General features: G+C 39.0%; 1 protein-coding gene across 1 annotated transcript in view; it reads left to right on the forward strand.

Annotated features, from left to right (window-relative positions):
• Positions 1 to 22158, forward strand: part of LOC149286273 (BCAS3 microtubule associated cell migration factor-like) — a 523731-nt gene that overhangs the window by 363 nt on the left and 501210 nt on the right. The window contains exons 2-4 of the mRNA XM_089494317.1: positions 2218 to 2272; positions 4348 to 4423; positions 6467 to 6573. Coding sequence (XP_089350443.1) covers positions 2218 to 2272; positions 4348 to 4423; positions 6467 to 6573 — 238 coding nt within the window. The remainder of the gene's footprint in view (positions 1 to 2217; positions 2273 to 4347; positions 4424 to 6466; positions 6574 to 22158) is intronic.

A 22158-nucleotide genomic window follows, 5' to 3' on the forward strand; every position in this document is an offset into this window, starting at 1 on the left:
GGACTCACTGTGGTTTTTCACAAATATAGTCAAAATGTCGATGTAGTCTATTGTATGTTGCAGTACAAACACCTGCATGCATTCTACTGTTCAGAACGATATTGTAAACTATACTGGCTTACATTCAAGGCCTATTTTTAAGGGGAAATTCTCTGTGCACGTCAAAACCAAAGTTGTTTTCAATGCGAAAATACTGACTAAGAGTGTCTTTTATTGTCTCTTAAATATTTTTTTATTTATATAAATTAACACATTTAGATTTTCATTAAATTAACACATTAAGCATTTCTTTTTCATCAAAATCAAAATATTGTCAAAGTTCTTAGCCCTAAAGATTAAATCATCATACCTACAGTATATGTGGATTTTTAAACTAGTTCTCTTTTAATTGTCTGCACACCACATTTTGATATTTTTATGGAAATAAAAATAAAAAGCTGTGGCATGTGTTCCCTAAAAAAGTGTATTTCCATGAAACGTTTCTATTTGTATCAGATGAGATAACAAGCAAAAAATCTATATAGCAATAATAGATTAATCATAATAAGTCTATTCAAATATGTTTTGTACTAGCAAAAAAGATTGCACCCGAAGTCCCTCGTTTCTAACTCTGACCCTGCAGAGTGCTCTCCGGCAGTATGTAGGGAGCATATAAAACAGACAATCCAATTCATTAACCATGGCAAGTCCTACAAAATCTCCACCCTGATTATTGAATCGGATTGTGTCTGGTAGGCTATATGTGGCATGCTTTTTCTGCACCATGTGGTACACGTGTGTCCCTGGAAACATGCTCTATGCTTGCAACAGTAGAAATTAACAACAAAAATTTAAGGGAATAGCATTAGAATTGCAAAATTAAAAAAAAAAATCAAAGTCAGTTGTAATTAAAATGGCCATTTTTGCCTTACATTTTAAATTCTGATATTGTCTGCTTTGTGAATAGACCCTTTGATCTACAAAATATTGTTGTTCATATAAATCAATAAAATAAATATTATAAAAATATATTTAACAGGAAAATATGCTTTAAAATATACTTGGCTGCTCCTTCTAGAGTGCTTCTGTGCTGGGGACCTGCCCTGCTGACCTGTTTCTATGCAGCCTGGGAGCAACTGCTCCCCCACTGCTGACCTGCGCCCTTGCCAGACTTGCTCCCTGCTGACCGGCTGCTTTCTGCCACACTTCCCTCTCTGTTGACCTACTGCCCCCTGCAGCCTCTGATGCCACACTTGCCGTGCTTGCTGGCATACCTGCTCCCCCTGCAGCCCCTGCCACACTTGTGCCCTTTTTACCTGCAGCTCCTGCTGCCACACTTGCCACCCCTGCTCACCCGTCCAGTGAAGGCCAATAGGTGACATAGACGACCATCGTAGAGACGCAGTGTAAGAAAGTATTGCGCTCACTTCTCATGCTGCGTCTCAGTTACTTCATCAGGATTGTACACCGCAAAGGTGCTTCTATTGATTGTATTCCCACATAGAGCCCATCTCTCGGCAAGAAATGTACAGAGGGACAGAAGTGAAAAATCAAATCTGTGAGTGAATCGCTATACTAATGTAATTCCTCGCTGCACAAATGTGCCGATAGGCACGTTACAATAGACCTTGGTTACATTCTTACTGCTATAAAGACTGTACTTAATTCCATCAAATGCTGTACCTCTTCATGTGGAATTTGCTGTCTACCCACTGGTTGCAGGTCCTATATGACCTTCTATCCTGTCTCATGTTTACTTATGCTTCTTGTATCATCTCATCTTTACTAACCTTTACTATTAGGGGCAGCTTAGGGAAGAGTTAAATGATACAAAAGAACTCCATTTACCAAAGAATGCTTTTTTTGCATGCAGTGCAACGTGGTGAATTTCACGCAAAATAATTTATTATTTAAAATAAAAAGCAATATGGCGGAAATGTCCCTTTAATGTGCTACAACATCACGATTGGTGTAGTAAGGTAGGGACTGGACTGGCCCTGATGTATCTGTATGTGTTAATGACATCATTTTTGTGAAGGGACAGGTAAGATTACCATAGAGCATCTGTCTCAGCACACTTTGATGGATTGGTAGTCCTACTGGAATGCAATCTCACAAAGTTACTTTTTGTCCATTTTATATAATAGACACTAGGAGACATAGCTATAAGCATGGAACTCTATTTTTGTAGAAAATACAATGTCGTGAGTTTATCTAAATTTGTTGTTTCTGTTCTAGGGAGCAATCCTACATGGAAAGCGTTGTGACGTTTCTTCAAGATGTTGTTCCACAGGTTAGTGAATTTGTTTGATAACTAAACAAGCGATGTTACTGAATGTACAACCTAAAGCCATATCTCATGTCTAGATCTGATCTGTATTCACAGATTATGCACCCTATTATATAACTGGTCTTATTATTATCTTTTATTTATATAGCACCAAAGATGTATACAGAGCTTATGACCTCACTAGAATAGGCAGACTATGGCTGACACCTTACAGACAGGACCCTCCTAGAAATATCTCCTAGAAACATTTTCAACACCATCAGGTCTGCTGTGTTATACAATACATCACCCAGTGATGTATTTATGAGGGTTGCTTCAGTAGACCACGCTGAGGGCCCCTTCACCTCTTCGGCATGTTTTCTTTGTACAAGGCATTAGCATATAATGCGGCACCTGGAGTAAGATGCTACAGAAGTTTTCACAGAATTCTACGGTATACATTGGTCTGATGGAAAGGAATGCCAGTCATAAAATAGGTAGATCTACCCTTAATAACGTGCCCTGGGCCTGGAGCCCCCGGACCTATTGCCCTAGGCCAGAATAGGTTGCTTTGCCGTCCCTTGTTATTTCAAAGAATATTTCAAAATAAAAATTAATTACCGTATTTGCTCAATTATAAGACGAGGTTTTTTTCAGAGCAAATCTTCTATTTGAGGTCTTCTAATCAGACCTCAAATAGAGGTCTGATTATGAGACTAAGATCCAGATCCCCTCCCCCCCCCCCCCCCCCACACTTACCGGTGCTTCCTGCTGTATTGCCGGGGCAGCGGGTTAACGTCTATGCGATCCGCGTAGACAACGTCCGCTGCAGCCGGAAGGAGGTGTGGCTAGCAGCGGGGGTTGTCTGCGTCCGTCGCGGATACCTTCCCCGACTGTCAGAGATCAGAGTTGCGGCACCGGTGCGGGGAACTCTGATCTCTGACAGCCGGGGAAGGTATCCGCGACGGACGCAGACAAACCCCCGCTGCCAACTCCACCTCCTTCCGGCTGCCCCGGCAATACAGCAGGAAATTGGATGCACCGGTAAGTGTGTGTGTGCGTGCGTGCGTGCGTGCATGTGTGTGTTAAATGGGGGCATAGGGCATTTCTGGAATGCCTTATACCCCTATATGCCACTCTGGCACTTAGGGGGTTAAAAGGCATATTATGGGGCAGAGTGGCATATAGGGAGGTATAAGGCATTTCAGGAGGCAGAGTGGCGTTAAGGGGGCATTTAATAGAGCACTCTGCCTCCTGAAATGCCTTATACCTCCCTATATGCCACTCTGCCCCATAATATGCCTTTTAACCCCCTAAATGCCAGAGTGGCATGTAGGGGTATAAGGCATTTCTGGAGGCAGAGTGCTCTATACAATGCCTTTTAACTCCCTTAATGCCACCAGCCTCCTGGAATGCCTTATACCTCCCTATATGCCACTCTGCCCCATAATATGCAATTTAACCCCCTAAATGCCAGAATGGGATATAGGGGTATAAGGCATTTCTGGAGGCAGAGAGGCACATAGGGGGTCAAAAGGCATACCATCGGGCACAGTGGCATTTAGAGGGTTAAAAGGCATATCATGGGCCACAGTGCCATATTGGTGTGGCAAGCCTGGGGGCAGATGGGCGTAACTGGGGGGCAGGTTGGAAAATACAAGGAAATAAAAACAAAAAAAATATTTTTCTCAATCATAGCTTTTATTTAAAAAAATAGTTTACATGAATTAACATTTACTGGTAAAACTTTTTTCCTTTAGGGTCGTCTTATATTCAGGCTTTTTCTTTTTTTCCCCTAAGTTAATATTCAGATTTCGGGGGGTCGTCTTATAATCGAGCAAATACGGTATATGGCCTGCTATCAGCAAGTATGGAAACAATACAGTGTTGCTTTGTCACAAGAGAATAATAATGAATCTGTAGCAGATTGTGCCTGTGGTTGTGCATTTAAGCTTTATTATTGACTGTAATGCTGCCATTTTTGCATCATTGAACTCTTTTGCTTTATACATGGCATAAGTGTCCTAGATAACAAGAAACTCAAGAGGTCTGTACTTGACTTTTAAAGTATATATATATATAAATATATTATTATACAGGCATACAGCGGATCACCTACTACAGAGGAAAAAGAGAAAATAGTGTGGGTCCGGTTTGAAAATACTGATGTGAATGGTAAGGGCTTTCATATTCACACGTTGAACATACTATAACAAGAAATATTATGTTATGTCATGTTATATGTTATGGGTAAGGAGCAAAGTGAAACATTCCTCTGATTGATATGGTGATTTTTACCGGTAGAAATTATATTCTTGCCTGAACTTTTGCTTTGCTTCTGATACCTGCTTAGAAGGTAGCATAGGCAACTTTCAAACATATTTTGAGTATACGGAGTAAACTGTTACTTGAACTCAATTAAACTGAATAAATGAATCACTTCAGCAATAACATATAGTATGTTTGCATGGACTCTAGTGCATTTTATTAATTGCAAATAACGTATTGGCTCGATTATAGGCCACACCCTTAAAGTTTGGTGCTATTTTAAAGAAAAAAAATGTTTAAAGAAAAAATACACATTAGTAGAATGGTAAAACAGTATTTTATCTAATGAATAGGAATACATGTATTTTAACATTTTTGGTATCCATTATGCAGCATAGTCAGCATATGTTCTATACAAACAGAAATTTGGAAAACCAATAGCCATTTTAATTCATAATGCACATTACTTATAGATATGCCACTCTGCTCCCCTGATATGCTTTATGCCCCCAGATATGCCACTTTGCTCCCCTGATATGCTTTATCCCCCCCGATATGCCACTCTGATTCCCAGATATGCCACCCTGACCCCCAGATATGCCACTCTGACCAGACTTACCAATGCATCCCCAGACTCCCTGGTGTCTAGCAGGGGCAGCCAGTGGACGTCTGTGCGATATGCGTAGACAACCTCTGCTGCTGCTCACCACTTCCGCCGGGGCTTTTATGCCGGTGCTCCGTGCTGGCAGCAGTGGAGGTTGTTTGCGCGCAACAGTCCTTTACCACTGTGGCTTCTATGGTGGAGCACCGGAAGGTCATGTCACACCGGCGCTCCGTCATAGAAGCCCTGGCAGAAGCGCCGGCAGGTGCAGAGGTTGTCTGCACAGATGTCCACCGGCTGCCAGAGAAGAGGATCCAGTTCCCCACAGCAGAACTAAATGAAAAAAGAAAAAAACACCTGCCCGGGCTTCAGGCCATACGAATTGAACATCACTGCGCTAAATCCCAATTATAGGCAGCACCCCCACTTTAAAGACTTAAAGTGCGGGGGGTGCGGCCTATAATCTGGCCAATACGGTAAGCTTTGTTAGGTGTTCTTATTTCTGGGTGTTCTCTGTTAGTACATCCTGCAGTAAATCCTGTCACGTGTCTCTTTTTCCCAACCAAGACTGACGTCAGACTCCTCACACATGAACCTGTGTATTGGTCAAAACAAAAGCTGCATTTTAGAGGTTTAACAGCAGTATGATGCTTGTGTATGGGGTGTCAGGAGGCTGTTTGAGGCATCCACATTTACACAATTATATTGGAAGCTACAGTGCTCACAATGTAATTGGTGCAGGGTTCCAAACTCCAGGAAGTTTCCATGTCCCGAGGACAAATGATTTATGATAGTCCATGTAATTGTTTTGGAGATATTTTGTTAAAAAGGTTCAGCTATGGTAGCTGAGATCAGCAGAAGCCCAGACAAGCATTATGCAGTCCATCTCCTGTCATATCAGTTGGGTTTTTAATGCATGTACATGTATCACTTATTTTAATTGATAAAGGTTCGATAAAGTGACAGATCTGCTTTAAGTATGCTGCCAGCCCCCATGGAGTAGTGTGTGTTTGTGTGTGTATAAATAAATATATATATATATTTATATTTATGTTAGAGACACTAGAATATTCCCTTTAGAAAATACAACATATCCACATAGAAACAACTTGAAAATAAGCTTCACACACCTGTTTTAAATATTCTTGAATAAATATGCATTAGTTTTTTTATCTTTTTGGCAGGGATTTATTTTTGTGTTTTCATATAAGCCTCTTTATAGGTTTTCATTTCAAAATATATATAATTTTAGAATCAAAACCAATGTACTCTGGCACAAATATATAAGGTCCAGAAATGGTTAAAGGGGTCTATAATGTTTTATTTTACTCTCTTTTCTCCCTCCATAGACATTTATAGGAATATGGAGTTTCATGAAGTACATGGTGCTGGCAGTGATCCTCCTCTTCTGCTTATTATTGGATATACAGATGGAATGCAGATCTGGAGCATACCAGTAAGTATCATGTGCCTTTCATATATGATGACCAGATTTCTTTGTTTTCATTGACTAGTCCCCTCATTGAGCCCTCTGCCCTCTGAGTGATAATACACGAAGGTTACTTGGCTTGACTTGATATAAAACGGTATTGACCATTGTCATAAAAAGTCTTCACTGGTCAGTTTCATTTTCTATTGTTGAAGGAATCCCTAAATATCCAATATATCAAATACACTCGCTGGACACTTTATTAGGTACACCTGTTCAATTGCTTGTTAACACAAATAGCTAATCAGCCAATGACATGGCAGTAACTCAATGCATTTAGGCATGTAGACATGGTCAAGACAACTTGCTGAAGTTCAAACCGAGCATCAAAATGGGGAAGAAAGGGGATTTAAGTGACTTTGAACGTGGCATGGTTGTTGGTGCCAGACAGGCTGGTCTGAGTATTTCAGAAACTGCTGATCTACTGGGATTTTCATGCACAACCATCTGTAGGGTTTACAGAGAATAGCCGGAAAAAGAGAAAATATCCAGTGAGCGGCAGTTGTGTGGACGAAAATGCCTTGTTGATGTCAGCAGAATGGGCAGACTTTTTCGAGATGACAGAAAGCAGACATTGACCGTGTTACAGCATAACTGCTATCATTATATACTGAGGCAAACATTGACGGTGGTACAGCATAACTGCTATCATTACATACTAAGGCAAACATTGACGGTGGTACAGCATAACTGCTATCATTATATACTAAGGCAAACATTGACAGTGGTACAGCCTAACTGTTAACATTATATAGTGAGGCAAACATTGACAGTGGTACAGCATAACTGCTATCACTATATACTGAGGAAAACATTGAGGGTGGTACAGCATAACTGCTATCATTATATACTGAGGCAAACACTGTCAGTGGTACAGCATAACACCTATCACTATATACAGAGGCACACATTGACAACACCTATCACTATACATTGAGCCAGACATTGACAATAATGCAGCATAACCCCAATCACTATATACTAAGCCAAACATTGATGTGGTGTAGGCCTACCACTTTAGTGTCTGGCCTAGTATATATATATATATATATATATATATGCACCGAAATGAAAATTCTGGACCTGAAAATTTAGCATTCACTTGACTGAAACTGAAAATGACCCCCCCCCACACCTTTAAAAAAAAAAACAAAAAACACTTTTATTAAAAGTAACACACCAAAATTAGACAAAAAAAATCAACAACAATATATATATATATATATATATATATGATAAATAGCAATCACACTCCTATCATGTCCAGGTTCTAGCATGTACTGGTTGCTTGGGCATGATAGGAGTGGGATTGCTGTTAGCAATTCTATATATATATATATATATTAATATTGTTATCGAATTTTTCTGTCCAATTTTGGTGTGTTACTTACTTTTAATAAAGGTGTGGTTGAACAAAAAAATATAATTGCCAACAGCAATCTCACTCCTATCATACTTAGGCAGCCAGTACGTGCTGGAACCTGAGCATGATAAGAATATGATTACAGCCTCCCTATGCCATGCTATCCCCCCCACACACTTACACATCCATGCTATCACGCACACACACTCATTCAAAAACATTCAGTTTAAACTACACCATAACACCCATCACTCTCACACACTTACTAATTCACTCTCACAGAATGTTTTCCTACCTTTTCTCTGTCACTTCTCCTCCTCTTCGTTCTTCCTCTTCTGTGTCCTCTCCTTCCAGTGCAGTGGAGGCGGTGGGCGTGGCTTCAGTGCTGCATCAGTTGCCGCGCGCATCGCAAGGGAGCAGGATCGGAGGTCTGCATTAACAGACCACCCGCTCCCTTGATTTTTTTTAAGACGGTTAGAGGGAGATCCTTGGTCTCCCTCTATCCGAGCCTGCACCTCTAGCGGCGGACATTACTGTCCGTCTCTGGAGGGGTGCCGTGCACACAACCAGTAGCGGACTGCCCCCCCCCCCCCGTTCGATACGCTACTGGTTGTGCGCACAATTTTTGTTCATGTGCGCTCCCTCTTAAAGCTATGTGCGCGCGCACAAGCGCACAGAGGGAACACTGCTAGCAAGGTGTGCTTATTAAAGTGGCCAGTGAGTGTATATTCACATTGAAACTATGAATTTGTCTCCTAATCTTTTTTCCATGGTAATTAATAGTGTTCAAGTAAATCATGAGCTCTTCAGGTGGATTCATTCTCAATACCACATACTCTGATCTCCCTAAGGGCAATTAAAAAAACAAAGAAAACCTAATGACACTAATGACTTATTTTTTTTAAGCAGTCTGTTGCTATGGTAACAGACATTGCACTTGTCATCCAGCTGTGGCACAAGGCTTTTAAGGGACCCTTCTGAATTGGTACTAATCATTTAACTAACTGTGTACAGAGCTGCAAAGACTTCCTATGTAGATACTTAAGCCATTGTGCCCCAAAATGTTCTCATATTTCAACATGTTTGGTTTTGATGTGTAAAATCTAAACGTACCAGAAGCCCATAACAGGTGCAATGCCTGTGTTTGCAAATGTTTCAGGATGGCTTAGAAAGGACTGTGTTTATTACCATGCAAGTGAACTTAAAGTTTTGGAACTTGTTTGGCTCTCAGCTTTTTAAAGGTTCAGAAGACCTACATTTACACTGTTACTGTTAGATTTATAATCTATAATGGGATAATCTTATTTTTATTTCCGAAAAAAATGTAAAAAGAAATTACACTGAACTAATGTGAATTATTAATCATAATTATTATGCGAGTACATATTAAAAAGAATGGAGATGCCTCCCCCTCCAAAGTGTACCAAGCACTTGTGTTTCCATAGTAATTTGTATGCGCGCTTCTCTGTTATTGAACAGTAAGAATCTTTTCTTGGATTAGTAATTTAAAAAATGAAATGCTACAGGTCTAGGGCTAGGATTAACTATATCAATTTATGAATGCATCAAACAAAACTACCGGTAATTCTACCTGCCTGGTAGAAGGTTCTACCCCACACTATGATCTTTCTTTGTTTCGTACTACTATAAGGGTGGATAGCTACAACCACTACTTCATAAATTTACAATCAGGCATAACCTAGGAGTAGGAATCCCAACCAGTGGTTTATTTAAGAGCCTAGCAGCAGAGAAAAACCTTATAATAATAATAATATTAACCCCTTGACAACAATAACGTGGCAGGCACGACACGGAAATGCACACCCTTAATGACGATTGATTTTGTTTCAATTTTTCACCGTGTTTTTTTTTTTGTTGTTATAAAGTAGGTGTTCAAAATAATGGTATCTTGGTGCTAAAAAGAAAAAAAAAAGATGTAATTTGTGTGGGTACACTAAATGAGAAATAAGAAAATTACAGCTAAACAGCAACACCACAAAAATGTTAAAACAACCATTGTCACGAAGGGTACAAAAAAATACAAAAAGCTCTGTCTTTAAGAGGTTAATATTTTGGTTCAGCAGTTCACAAGGAGGCAATCTTCCCCAGTCAACCCGCTCCCCCAGGACCTGTCTCAAGCTACTGTTTTTCTGGTATGGGGGCTAGGACTTGACATCATGTCCAGGTGCTCTGTCTCTAAAGTACACGCAGCAAGGGGGAAGAGTTCCACAGACGCTGTACTGACCCCTTAATGCAAATGTGGCAGGTACAAGGGAGATCAAGATTTTACCAACTCGCCCATTTAGTATGCCATGGTCCAGGTAGCCTGAAGGCCGTCCCCGGTAATGTGGCAGAGGGGCTGCCAGCACTCTTGGATCTCCCGCCCTACACCTAATCAGCCTTGGCCAGAATATACCATTGGTCACAATGTTAACCAGTGGACCATCTAAAAAAAGACAAGAAATTGCTTAATTAGTATAACTGCATGATATGTGCGAAAAACACACGAACGAAGACACAACGAAACGAAGACACAAACGAGTGCATTTTATCAGTCAAGGGACTTGCCCTTGACATTGTGATTATGTACGGGAGTCAACGGCAAGGAAATAGAAAGCGTGCGTTGTAATGTGCTGAGATACCCTAAACGTCTGCATCTTGTGATAGTATAAATTAAGTAGGCTGCTTAGATGTGTCTTGTTTAAATAGCTTTAAAATAGAATTAGCATTGTAAATATCAGTCATTTTATGCAGCGTTTCTGCCTGTTGGTTTAATGTACAAAATTAGCTTTGGTAGATTTTCAGCAACAGAAAAACTAGACGTGCAAAAATAATTGGTGGGTTTGATACCAAGAATTAGTGGAATTGTGATTCACTTGTAGTACAGTGTGTGAGCATTAGATGTCACTAACACATTAAGATAAATAGTGTGTAGTACTGGATTTCTCAACCGCCACTTTTTTTATCCAGAAAACTACATAAACCTTTCCTATTTAACAACAGAATCGGGATGTATGTTACAAGTAAATCATAAAGGTGATAATAAAAGAAAAGCTAGTTGCTAACCTCCAAAATATAAAGTGGATTGAATATAATTCAGTATAGCTGCCTGGAGTTCTATACATATTCAAATTCTTTTGGGAAATAAACTCAAGACTGAAGCATTTATTTGGGGAAAATGTAGATTCCGCCAATTAGGTGTTACAAATATTATGTTGCTTACCAATGAACTGAAGCATGTGCATGTGCATGTCATATCATGTGTTTTATTTGATTGCTCTATTTTGTAGCAAACTGTGGCCAGCCATTATGTTATTGTCATCCTGTTGGGACTTGCGCACATTCTGGTCAGTGACCATTAACTGGATTCATTTTACATCTCTTCTGATTCATATTGTAGCGAATTAGAAGTAAATAGCATTAAACCGTCTTTTCATTGAAAAAACTGAAAAGGGTAATAACATTTTTTTTCTTAAAAAAGGCAGAGTAGGGAAAAGTTACTAGAAGTATTATCCAGTACCTATTTTCCCTTATCCAGCACTGCGAAAGTTAAGACGAAACCATTCCAAGTGCCTCTTTTATTCTTTTTAGACATTACCAAATGTGAGTAACTTCTTCAGCGTTGCGCTCATTGCTATGGCGGTTCCTCTTTTAATGAAATAATACCCTAATCTGTGCCCTGCTGGAATGCCTGAGTGATTATGAAGTGTTTATGACAGCTGTTAAGCTGACACCGTCTGTAATGGTGCTACATTGATTCCCAGACACCTTGGTAGTCTGCCTCCAAGAGCATGTGTCTCTCCGCTGTCTGAGTGGTTTTGCATTAAGATTTCTTTGGCGCGAGATCTTTTGACTAGAGAGTGTTACTTATAAATGGGAGATACCATTAGATGTGGTTCAAAGGACAGCAGCAGTGTTTGGGCTGGTGAAAGGGGAGGTGATGGAGTTGCTGCGTAATTGTTTAAATCTTCATGGTGTTAGATATGTAGGACAATCTCCCTTAAGCTATCGCTTTCTTTCTGATCTTCAGTTTAATGGAAGAGCAGACTGCAAAGTGCATTAGGAACAGGGATGTTGAAATGTCAATTGATAAAGGCAGCACACCAGAATGATGCATAAGGTGCTCTTTTGTCTGGGATGACATTTTCGTAAGTGTTGTATACAAAGAATACTGGAGTTTGTTGAAAAGAAACAACATAGAAACATAGACTTTGACATTGGTCAAGAAGTATTCGGTCCGTCTAGTCTGCCTGTTTTTCCTGGTGCGAGATTCAGGTCCTAATGAGACCTTGGTCTCTTCTTAGATTCAGAATCGTTTTATTCCTATCCAATGCATGTTTAAATTCCCTTGCTGTATTAGCCTCTACCACTCCTGATTGTAGGCTATTCCATTTATCTACCACCCTCTCAGTAAAGTAAAACTTCTTCACAACTAAACCTCTCACCCTCAAGTTTTAGACTGGTGTGCTTTTCTACCAGATCATAATCATAACAGTATTCTTTAATGAAACAGGTTATTACAGTATGTAAACAATAATTAAAATTAATATTTTTGTATACTTAAGATTAAGTATTTTGTGTGTGTGTGAGACAAATGATTATGTGTACGTATGTTATATTGTGATTATATATATATCTAGCATGATATTCTAAGCAGATATTCTGCCAGCGGTGTGGAATTCATATATTAAAAGTAAACAAAAGGAAAGGTTATTACAGGTTAAGACGCACTCCATTTTTCAGAGTATTGCTTCGGACCTGATGAAGAGAGGATAACTCTCGAAAGCTTGTCTTTTAAGTATTATGTTAGTCTAATAAAAAAGGTATCACCGCATACTCTGCAATACTCTATTTTTTGACATTGTGTCTACTGGACTAATACGGCTTCACCCTTTTACATGTGTATATATATATATACACATACATACATACATACGTACATACAGTAAATATATATATACTTGACTATAGAGTAATTTAAGCCGAGAAGTAAATAGCATTAAACTTTCTTTTCGGTAGAAAATCTGTGTGACAATGGTGTTAGAAAGTGTTATCCTAAAAAAACATTAGACTCTTAAGTATGTTTCCACATATACCCTTTAAAGCCTCTAACCATCATTAAAGCTGAAAAGCATTCCATGTGTTGGTAGATGAAGAATGTTTAACATGAATTTAATTCAATTTATTTCAAATATTCTGGATCCATGTTTAAATTAGACCCTGAGGTTCTCGTGAAAAAATGTGTTCCTTCTGTCACTCTGTTGTTACAAATGACTTTTGTTATGTCATGTAGAGTCAAGTTCACCGCTTAAGGTGGTAAGAGTGATCAGTCTACTCTTCATATTGACTGTGCACTTTTTGAAGTTTTGTGTCCGGAAGCAAGCTTTGAGATGAACAGGTCTACATGTTGAAATGGAAATCTCGTTGGAGATATCTGTAAGTGCTTTAGGTGCAGAGATCTGTTCCCTATGTTTGTTCCTCTGCATGTGCTACTCCAGTGGGTGTTGAAGCGCTGCTTCAAGGAGTTGAATGTTGGTAGCCGATTTAGAGATTGTCATTTATTCGCAATGCTGAAATAGTGCTGCAGGCAATGGTTTTGAGAGGGTCAGGCATATTGTACAATAAACGCATGAGCTTAGTGAAGAAAAGCATTCGGAGTATAGATGCAGGGCAATACAATAAATGCATCTACCCTCATGTATAACATTTGTTGTTTGTATGGGTAACATTTCTATAACGTCATGTTTGCACAAATGTTTAATTTTATAGAGCCAGGAAAGGAATACATGGAACAGATAGGTCTGTTGACTAAAGATGGAGTTTGCAGGTTTTTCCACCTTATATCACGGTGCATTATCAAGGGCAAAGGGCAAACCCCAGCTCTAACACGTCCAGAACCACCCTCCCGCTGACACAGTTCACTAGCGTAAGAAACAATGGCTAATAACAGGAAAGGTCTACTTAGCCGATGGTGGTTTCATTGTGATATACTGCTTTTGAACAGACACAGTAATCTTAGCCTAAGGTACACTCGTGTCAGTTCAGTTTTCATGCACATAGGATGTATGCCAAACATCTTAGAACCTGATGCTTTTGGCTAGATGCACAGTAATATGTGAGTAATTTCTTAAATGAGACAAATGTTTGGTAACTACTCAAAACGTGAAAATATGCGGGAAGGGATATGATGGCTTTTGGGAGTTCTCTATAGGGGCTTTATAAAAAAGAATGTGACCTCCTGTAAGAATGAAAGTTGAAAAGCACGATGATTTAAGGTATAGCAAAACATACATAGTGCCCCACACAGCTCTGTCAATAGAGAATGCATACTAAAGTACTTAAGATGCGCCAGCCATCATATGCTCTTGAATTTTCATGATGTCCCCCTTTAAAAAAAAAAAATGAATGGAGGATTTTGCAGAATCCACCGATATGCTTTGCCCCTTTGTCCTACCCATCAGGTATTTACCATAGAGGAGATGTATTCGGCTAAAAACATCTTTATGCACGTGATATACTGATTTGAATTGGAGTGCTTTCCTGCCACTGATTGGTTGCTTCAAACACCAATCATTGGACTGAAAAAGAGGAAGGCAGGTGCAGGGCTGCATCTTCTACCTCAGACAAGTCCTTTTTTACTTTTTAAAGCATGCTTTAATATGCATTCTTCTTTATTGGGGGTGTCGGGGGGGTAAATTGCCTCTTCAAAGCAAATTTGTAGAAGCCCCCCATTAACATTTAGTATGGCCTTGGGTAGCAAGCTGCAGTAGGCCTTCTTTTGGAGCGGAGGTCTGCATCCTGATCAGTCATTCTGTTGGATTGCAGATTGCACAACATTAAGATATATATTTGGTGTTAGATTCCTCTTAGCAGAAGTATGAAGCAAGTTCGCTGCTTAGAAACATATTTTTGTATAACTCATCAGAATGCAGTAAAATAACGAGCTTTCATCCAAATAAAACGACTTCCGACCATCTTTGATTATGGCATTACAGTAATATTGTTTTTCTGAGAATTCATGGCTGAATGCCTAACAGTGAGTGGGCCCAATAAAGTGCTAAATATGGGAAGTCGTTGCGGCGGTGTATGTGTTATCAGTCAAAGCAGGTGTCCTATTACACACATTAAAAAGTCTTGCTATATATCAGGCCTAATTAGATATCCTGTTGGTTTATAATACCGTACGTGGGCACATCTTTGAAGCTTTCATTTGCAAGAACGTATCCAGTGAATATTTTTAATAATCTCAACACAAAGCCTCTTTGAGAATGTGTGGGATCTGATTGTGGTATTAATACCGTAAGTGCTGTAAGCTGTTAAAAGCCATTATTGCAAGCTACCGATAAAATCTTGCTTAACAAACTTTTCAGCTGGTAATATGCAGCTATGTCAGATTGTCTCAAAGTTTCTTTCTGTGGTACTGTTGTAAGTAACTTCCGGACTATAAGCTCTTTGTAGAGTAAATAAACCTTCTATATCATTTAACCTGACTTTTTTTTGGGCAGCGTCATGTCTTTCAGGTTCTCTAGTGATACCTACTTGTTCCATTTCTTTGGAGTCAAGGTAACATTTCTAAGATCACTGGCTGTCTCCTGATGTCAGTCAGGTTGGCAGTGCCATATAACTGCATCTGCGCATGCATTCCCTATTCTTTTCAGGCCTAATCTATCTCTGCTTAGTATGCCATTAGCACCCTGGAATGTTAGGAAGATAGGGCACACGTGCCTGGAGTGGAGAAGTTGGGAAGTATATAAAGATTCTCTCGCTTCAGGTTTATCGCCCAATGAACTATCTTCATGTGAATAACACATAGGCAAGCAAATGAACCAAAGTTGTGTGTTAGTCAGCTTTAAAGGCATGGATTTACATAATACGTGTATGCAGCTTCATATAGAGTGGGGTATTTATAGTAACTACAATAATGTATTTTTATTTTACACAATTCAAAAGCACATTTCTACAGAGTATCTATCTATATCTATCTATATATATATATATAATATGTGCGTGTGTGTCTTTAGAACCTTGTGATAATTCCAGCAAATTTTCTGGGGCATCAGGGAAAGAAAGAGGGACAGAGTGGATTGTGTCCTCTGGAGGTACTGACCTTGCTAAGTAGGGATACTTGTGGTATCCCTCTCTCTGTACCCTATGCTTATGCTATGCCCCCTGTCCAAGCCACTTGGACAATAATAGGGTAGCTGCCTACAGTCTCACATTTGCAGGAAATGGAGAGCATGAGCTGGTTGGGGAGATCTTCTGATCTCCCCTGACTGGCCAGGTGAGGTGAAAAATCAATGGAGGTCTGTGCTGTTGCAGCACAAAACTCCTTAGAAGCTCACTTCCAGTGTCAGTCATGCCTTTTCCAGCCTCATGCCACACACCCCAAAACTGAAATGCTGGGGGACATTCCATTCCAGCCATTATTAATGTATGTTGCCAACAAGGGGTGTTGGTCTCCATATCCAAGTCCCAGGATTCAGCTTCCAAAAAGAATTCTTGAAAAGATAAGTAAGTTTAGTGGTATGTTTCCTTCCAGAAAGGTGTGTGAGATTTTTAGTATTCTAATGAATTTTACAAGAATAGAAAGGTACAGAGATGAGCACATTTGTTTCCGTGTTAATCTTGCCGTAGCCGCCTCTACTTTATGTGATAACACCATGGAAGAGGAAGTGGAAGAGACAATGACAATTTTAACCATAGTCAGAATTACTGCACATTTTTCTGGTATGACGAAAGTAATTTTCTGAACTTTCTGTAACGCATGAACTAAGGAGCCAAAGTGAATTGCAGGAGCCGCCGGCCTCATAAATCTTTATAGAGGGTATCAACCAGAGAGTGTTTATCCTCCAGTTTGCCAAAACATCACTGAGTGAACTGACAGACAGTAGAAACATGTTTATTTTTCCACTGTCCGCTGACATTTCAGCACTTAACTTCTTTACAGTTTGTAAAGTTCTTAATTTTTCTGCTGCATAATGATGAACAGGTGAAGCTTAACACTTTGTCACTTCCTTAAATTATTTATTTATTTGGAATGATTTCTAATGTGTGTTAAGCATTAACAAACCATCAGAAAATTAAGGAAAATGTACCTTGGGTATGAACAGATCTTGGACAGTCTTTATTGTGCCAGCTATTACCTCTTAGAAACAGTTTCCAGAGTCATAAAAAAAGCTTGCCAAAAATCAAGCTTAACAAACAGAAAAATGCCTTTATGCCCAAATGTATAGTTTAATGAATTCTTCAACCATCTGATGCATATGATAGCTGTGAGGCCCTTTAGATTTTTGTGGTGTCGCACTTGCAGATGCATGGGTGTATTCTACAGAATACCCCCAAATGCATTTGCCCTTTCCCCACCCCCAGATGTTTTCTGTGCAGGACATGTGTTCAGACGAATACTTATTCTACCACAACATATATTTACTGGCAGTCAGATGTGCACATTTGCAGAACATGTACCCATTTATTTCAGTGGTAGTGCTTTCCTGCTTTAATATGCGTTCTCCAGCTACTAACATATATACTCATACTGGCACCATAAACTATCATAAACACAAACACTCTTAACACCATATGCTGACGCACACTCATGCTAATACAATAAGTAAACACCCACCTACATGTGCCAACACCAGACATGAACATAAACACACACTGATACTAACACCATACACTAATGCACACATACACTCACATACACTAACACCATACAGTAACACACCCATAACACACACTGTACCACCATACAGTTACACACACTTTTTCTAACACCATGCACATACACTAACACACACTCATTCCAACACCAGGCACGTATATAAGTATACATACTCTCTCTCACATTATGCACGCAACACGGTTCTCACTCCCTGTGTTTGCCCTGCTGCCTCCTACGGCAGCGGAGTCAATTTACACATGTTAAATGATCCGCTAGCTGCCTCGGTTAGGGGAACCTTCATTCTGTTACAGAATAGGGAGATCATCCTGGACTAACATGCTTATAGTCTAATAGAACATTGAGTTTGCTGGTGAATTTGCAAGAGATTTGTGGTTGGCATATTTCATTGCAAGGATGACAGACCTGGTCTTGCATGGTGTAAAGTTCAATTAGTGGGGTGACTTTCAAGGACAGATTTAACTATACTTTATACAGGGCCATCAAAGCAATTGTTAGAGCAGAAAAATACTTGAGTTGGCTGCTCAAAGATTGTGATTGCAGAAAACATCCATTTGGCCCACCTAGTCTACAAATGCAGTCTGTTCTCTTTCAACTAACGCAATGATCCTCGCATATACCACCCTTTCTGTAAATTAGAATTTTCTCACATTTCCTCAGCCTTGGACCTTCTAAGGTAAAATTGTGGCTTCTAGTTCAAGTTCTCCTTTTTAGTAAAAAAAAATTTTATTTAATCCCAGCATCCAAGTATTTCCTTAACCTAAGCACGCTAAGGGTTAATCTCTTGATGTATTTAACGTTTTTCATCATACTTTCTTTCTATTTTCTAAGGTTTACATATTAAGGTGTGTATATAATTATTTGTGTGTTCTGTTAGTAAGAAAGACCATGTACTATTTGTGTATTTCTTTGAATTCTCTCCATTATCTATATTTGAAAGCTGGGTTGTAAATGGTCATGCTGAGAGTTAGAGGAAAGAAAATGGTAAATAAGCGCCTTACCAGTTAGTAGATTTAAATCCCTAATGGCAAATTAATTACCCTCATACATCAGGGTCATAATGCCCAGGGCCGCAAGTTAGACGTTGACAGTGTACTATGATCCATACCTAAAATTGCCGTAGTCATCTAACGGAGAGATAGTTTTAAAACTATCGGGTCATCTGTTCTCTAATGCTTTTATCTTGGTAGTACATTATAGCAAAAACCTAGCAGACTTTTTCATGCCAGGTTTTATTATTTATATTGCAACACTTTATTTTTCATTTTGGATCTTCTGCCTAGGAGTGTAGCAGCTGGCAGATGGTGCTGTTGCCCTGTTCATCTGAGGAATAAATACAGGATTTCTTTCCAGCATGCAAGCTAGCACTTAGGCTGAATAAAGAACACCCAAATTATCTGCAGGCAGTGATGATAAAGAATTCATTATGCTTAAAGTATAATGACTACATAGCAGAATGAAGATTAAGCGAAAGGAATGCTTTTGGTATTTACACATTGCAATCCTGAAATAATTGTCCATTAGTAATATGGTTCAAAATGTACCCTGGGATTTAAATGGTCATGCAAGGTTATTTTAGGTAGAGTTCCACTTATTCCCCATTATCAAGAATGACGACAAATAGGTAACATGCATAAAGACTTAATTTAGTGTGTACGAGTAACCCAGGCAACTCATGTTCCGTAACATTTTCTTACGCACATTTATTCTTAAACTCAGTCGTACTTGTTATAAGGTGCTCATGTTCTAAAATGTTGCACAAGTTTTATTTGTATTAGAATATACTTTTATTGGTCTTCAGAGCTATTTTTTTTTCTTTCCATTTTCTGTTCATATTAGAGGACAGTTTATCACAAACTGAAAACAAGAGACAGCGCTTGGATAAATGTAAAAACAATATGTTTAATACAAAGACAAAAAAATATACAATACATTAAATAAAAGGAATACAGAGACAAAAAAAATATATATAAAAGACCTCAATAATTGGGTACAAATATATAAATAAAACAAGAGCAGTGGAGCCTGCCCCACTAGGGGTTAAAACAATGAATATACAGGGAGAACCAAAAAAGAAATAAATATACTATATATATCCAAAAGAAAAACACTTACCACTGGTAATGACTGTGCCTGGCCAGGCTTGCGCCAAAAAAAACAAGCAGGACACGTTTCGTTTGCACTTCCTCAGCTGCAATGTTGCTGTGTTTTGCATATACAGTACACCCTCTTTGAATTCCATGGATTTACATATCAGGACATAATAACAATTATCTGTTTATTAGCAGGTCTAAAAATGAGACAAATACAACCTCTGATGAACAATAACATGACATATTACACGGTGTCATGTTTTATTGAACTAAAATCTCACCAGCAAATCTACAACAATTCGGTGCATCCTTTCTATATACAAAGCCAGACACTGAAGTGGTAGGCCTACACCACATCAATGTTTGGCTTAGTATATAGTGATAGGGGTTATGGTGCATTATTGTCAATGGCTGGCTTAATGTATAGTAAGAGGGAATACGCTGTACAACTGTCAGTGTTTACCTCAGTATATAGCGATAGGTGTTATGCTGTACCACCGTCAATGTTTGCCTCAGTATATATCGTGATAGGTGTTATGCTGTACCACCGTCAATATTTGCCTCAGTATGTAATAACAGTAATGCTGTACCACCGTCAATGTCTACCTCAGTATATAACAGTTATGCTGTACCCCCGTCAATGTCTGCCTCATTATATAGTGATAGGTGTTATGCTGTACCACCATCAATGTCTGCCTCAGTATATAATGATAACAGTTATGCTGTACTACCATCGATGTTTGCCTCAGTATATAATGATAGCAGTTATCCTGTACCACCATCAATGTCTACACCAGAATATATAACGATAGATGCAATGCAGTTTTAAAGTGTGTGTGTGTGTGGTGCCACGTACTGGATCTGCCCCAGGTGCCAAATACACTAGGTAGGCCCCTGACTCCTTGGATATACAGGAACTCAGAAGTTGGCCTATTTCCCTGATCCTGGGTCGCACTCATAAATGAAAAGAGCATCAATTTTTATGTATCTATTCCAGTCACCACCTATAAAAGGTTGTTTTTGCTTTATCTTTTTTTTGTGAGCAGCGCCATCCTTCCTTCCCAAAATTGGTATCCAGTAAAATGCCTTATGAAAATGATATATCAATGGAAATTGCATCTGCCGGATGAGTATAGGACCCTTTGTTAAGAGTTTGTTTCTCATTAAAACATTGATTTGATAATAAAGCTTTGCAGTAAGGAGTTACATATTTTCATTTTTATTCCCAGAACTAACTCCCATTTTGTCTCAGTGTTCAATTCTAAGTTTACCATCTACTTACTCATTAGAATAATATTGCATTTGTCATATGGTCTAAATACTTTTTTTTTAACTAATCCATTACCCCAAAAGCTCATTACTACCGTATTTGCTCGATTATAAGACAAGTTTTTTCCAGAGCAAATGCTCTGAAAAATACCCCTCGTCTTATAATCGGGGTCGTCTTATAATCAGACCTGGATCCTCCTGTCTCCCCCCCCCCACCCAAGAGCTCTACGCGATTCGCGTAGACAACTTCCGCTGCAGCCGGGAGGAGGTGCGGTTAGCAGCGGGGGTTCCCCGTGATCTCTGACAGCTCTGCCCCACAATATGCCTTTTAACCCCCTAAATGCCAGAGTAGCATATAGGGGTATAAGGCAATTCTGGAGGCAGAGTGGCACATAGGGGGTCAAAAGGCATATCATGGGGCACAGTGGCATTTAGAGGGTTAAAAGGCATATCATGGGGCACAGTGGCATATAGAGGGTATAAGGCATTTCTGGGGCAGAGTGGCAAGCCAGGGGGCAGATGTGCATAACTGGGGGGGCAGGTTTAAAAAAAAAAAAGGAAGTAAAATATTTTTCTCAATCATAGCTTTTATATAAAAAAAAATTGCTCACATGGTTTACATGAATTAACATTTACTGGTAAAACTTTTTTCCTATAGTGTCGTCTTATATTCAGGCTTTTTCTTTTTTGATAAATTAATATTCAGATTTTGGGGGGTCGTCTTATAATGAGGGTCGTCTTATAATCGAGCAAATACGGTATTTATGAAAGGTAGGAGTGTGTTCCAGAGTGGAAATGTTGGTGTCAAGTTCTAAATGTATGTATGCAGTCATATATTCCTGAGTATTGTCCTGATTGTCCAGCTTAATCAATGTATTTACCAAATGGGTTAGGTTTTTGGATATCAACCAGAATTATTTATTTTATGTCATATGTATGTTTGATTAACCATGCAATTTTTACATCTAAGGCGAGAGAACTAATATAATGTCCTTTGATAAAAATGACTCTGTTTTCACATTTATTTTTATTTTCCTTATTATTTTCAGCAATATGTATTTCTGCAAAATGAATTTAAATGAAATTATTAACGGTGCTAACTATTCTTTATCATAAAATTGTAAATAACATATCATGTGATTATT

This window comes from Sceloporus occidentalis, unplaced genomic scaffold, assembly GCF_023333645.1.
Source record: "Sceloporus occidentalis isolate IW3139 unplaced genomic scaffold, rSceOcc1.0.p SCAF_71, whole genome shotgun sequence".
In the NCBI taxonomy this organism is placed as follows: Eukaryota; Metazoa; Chordata; class Lepidosauria; order Squamata; family Phrynosomatidae; genus Sceloporus; species Sceloporus occidentalis.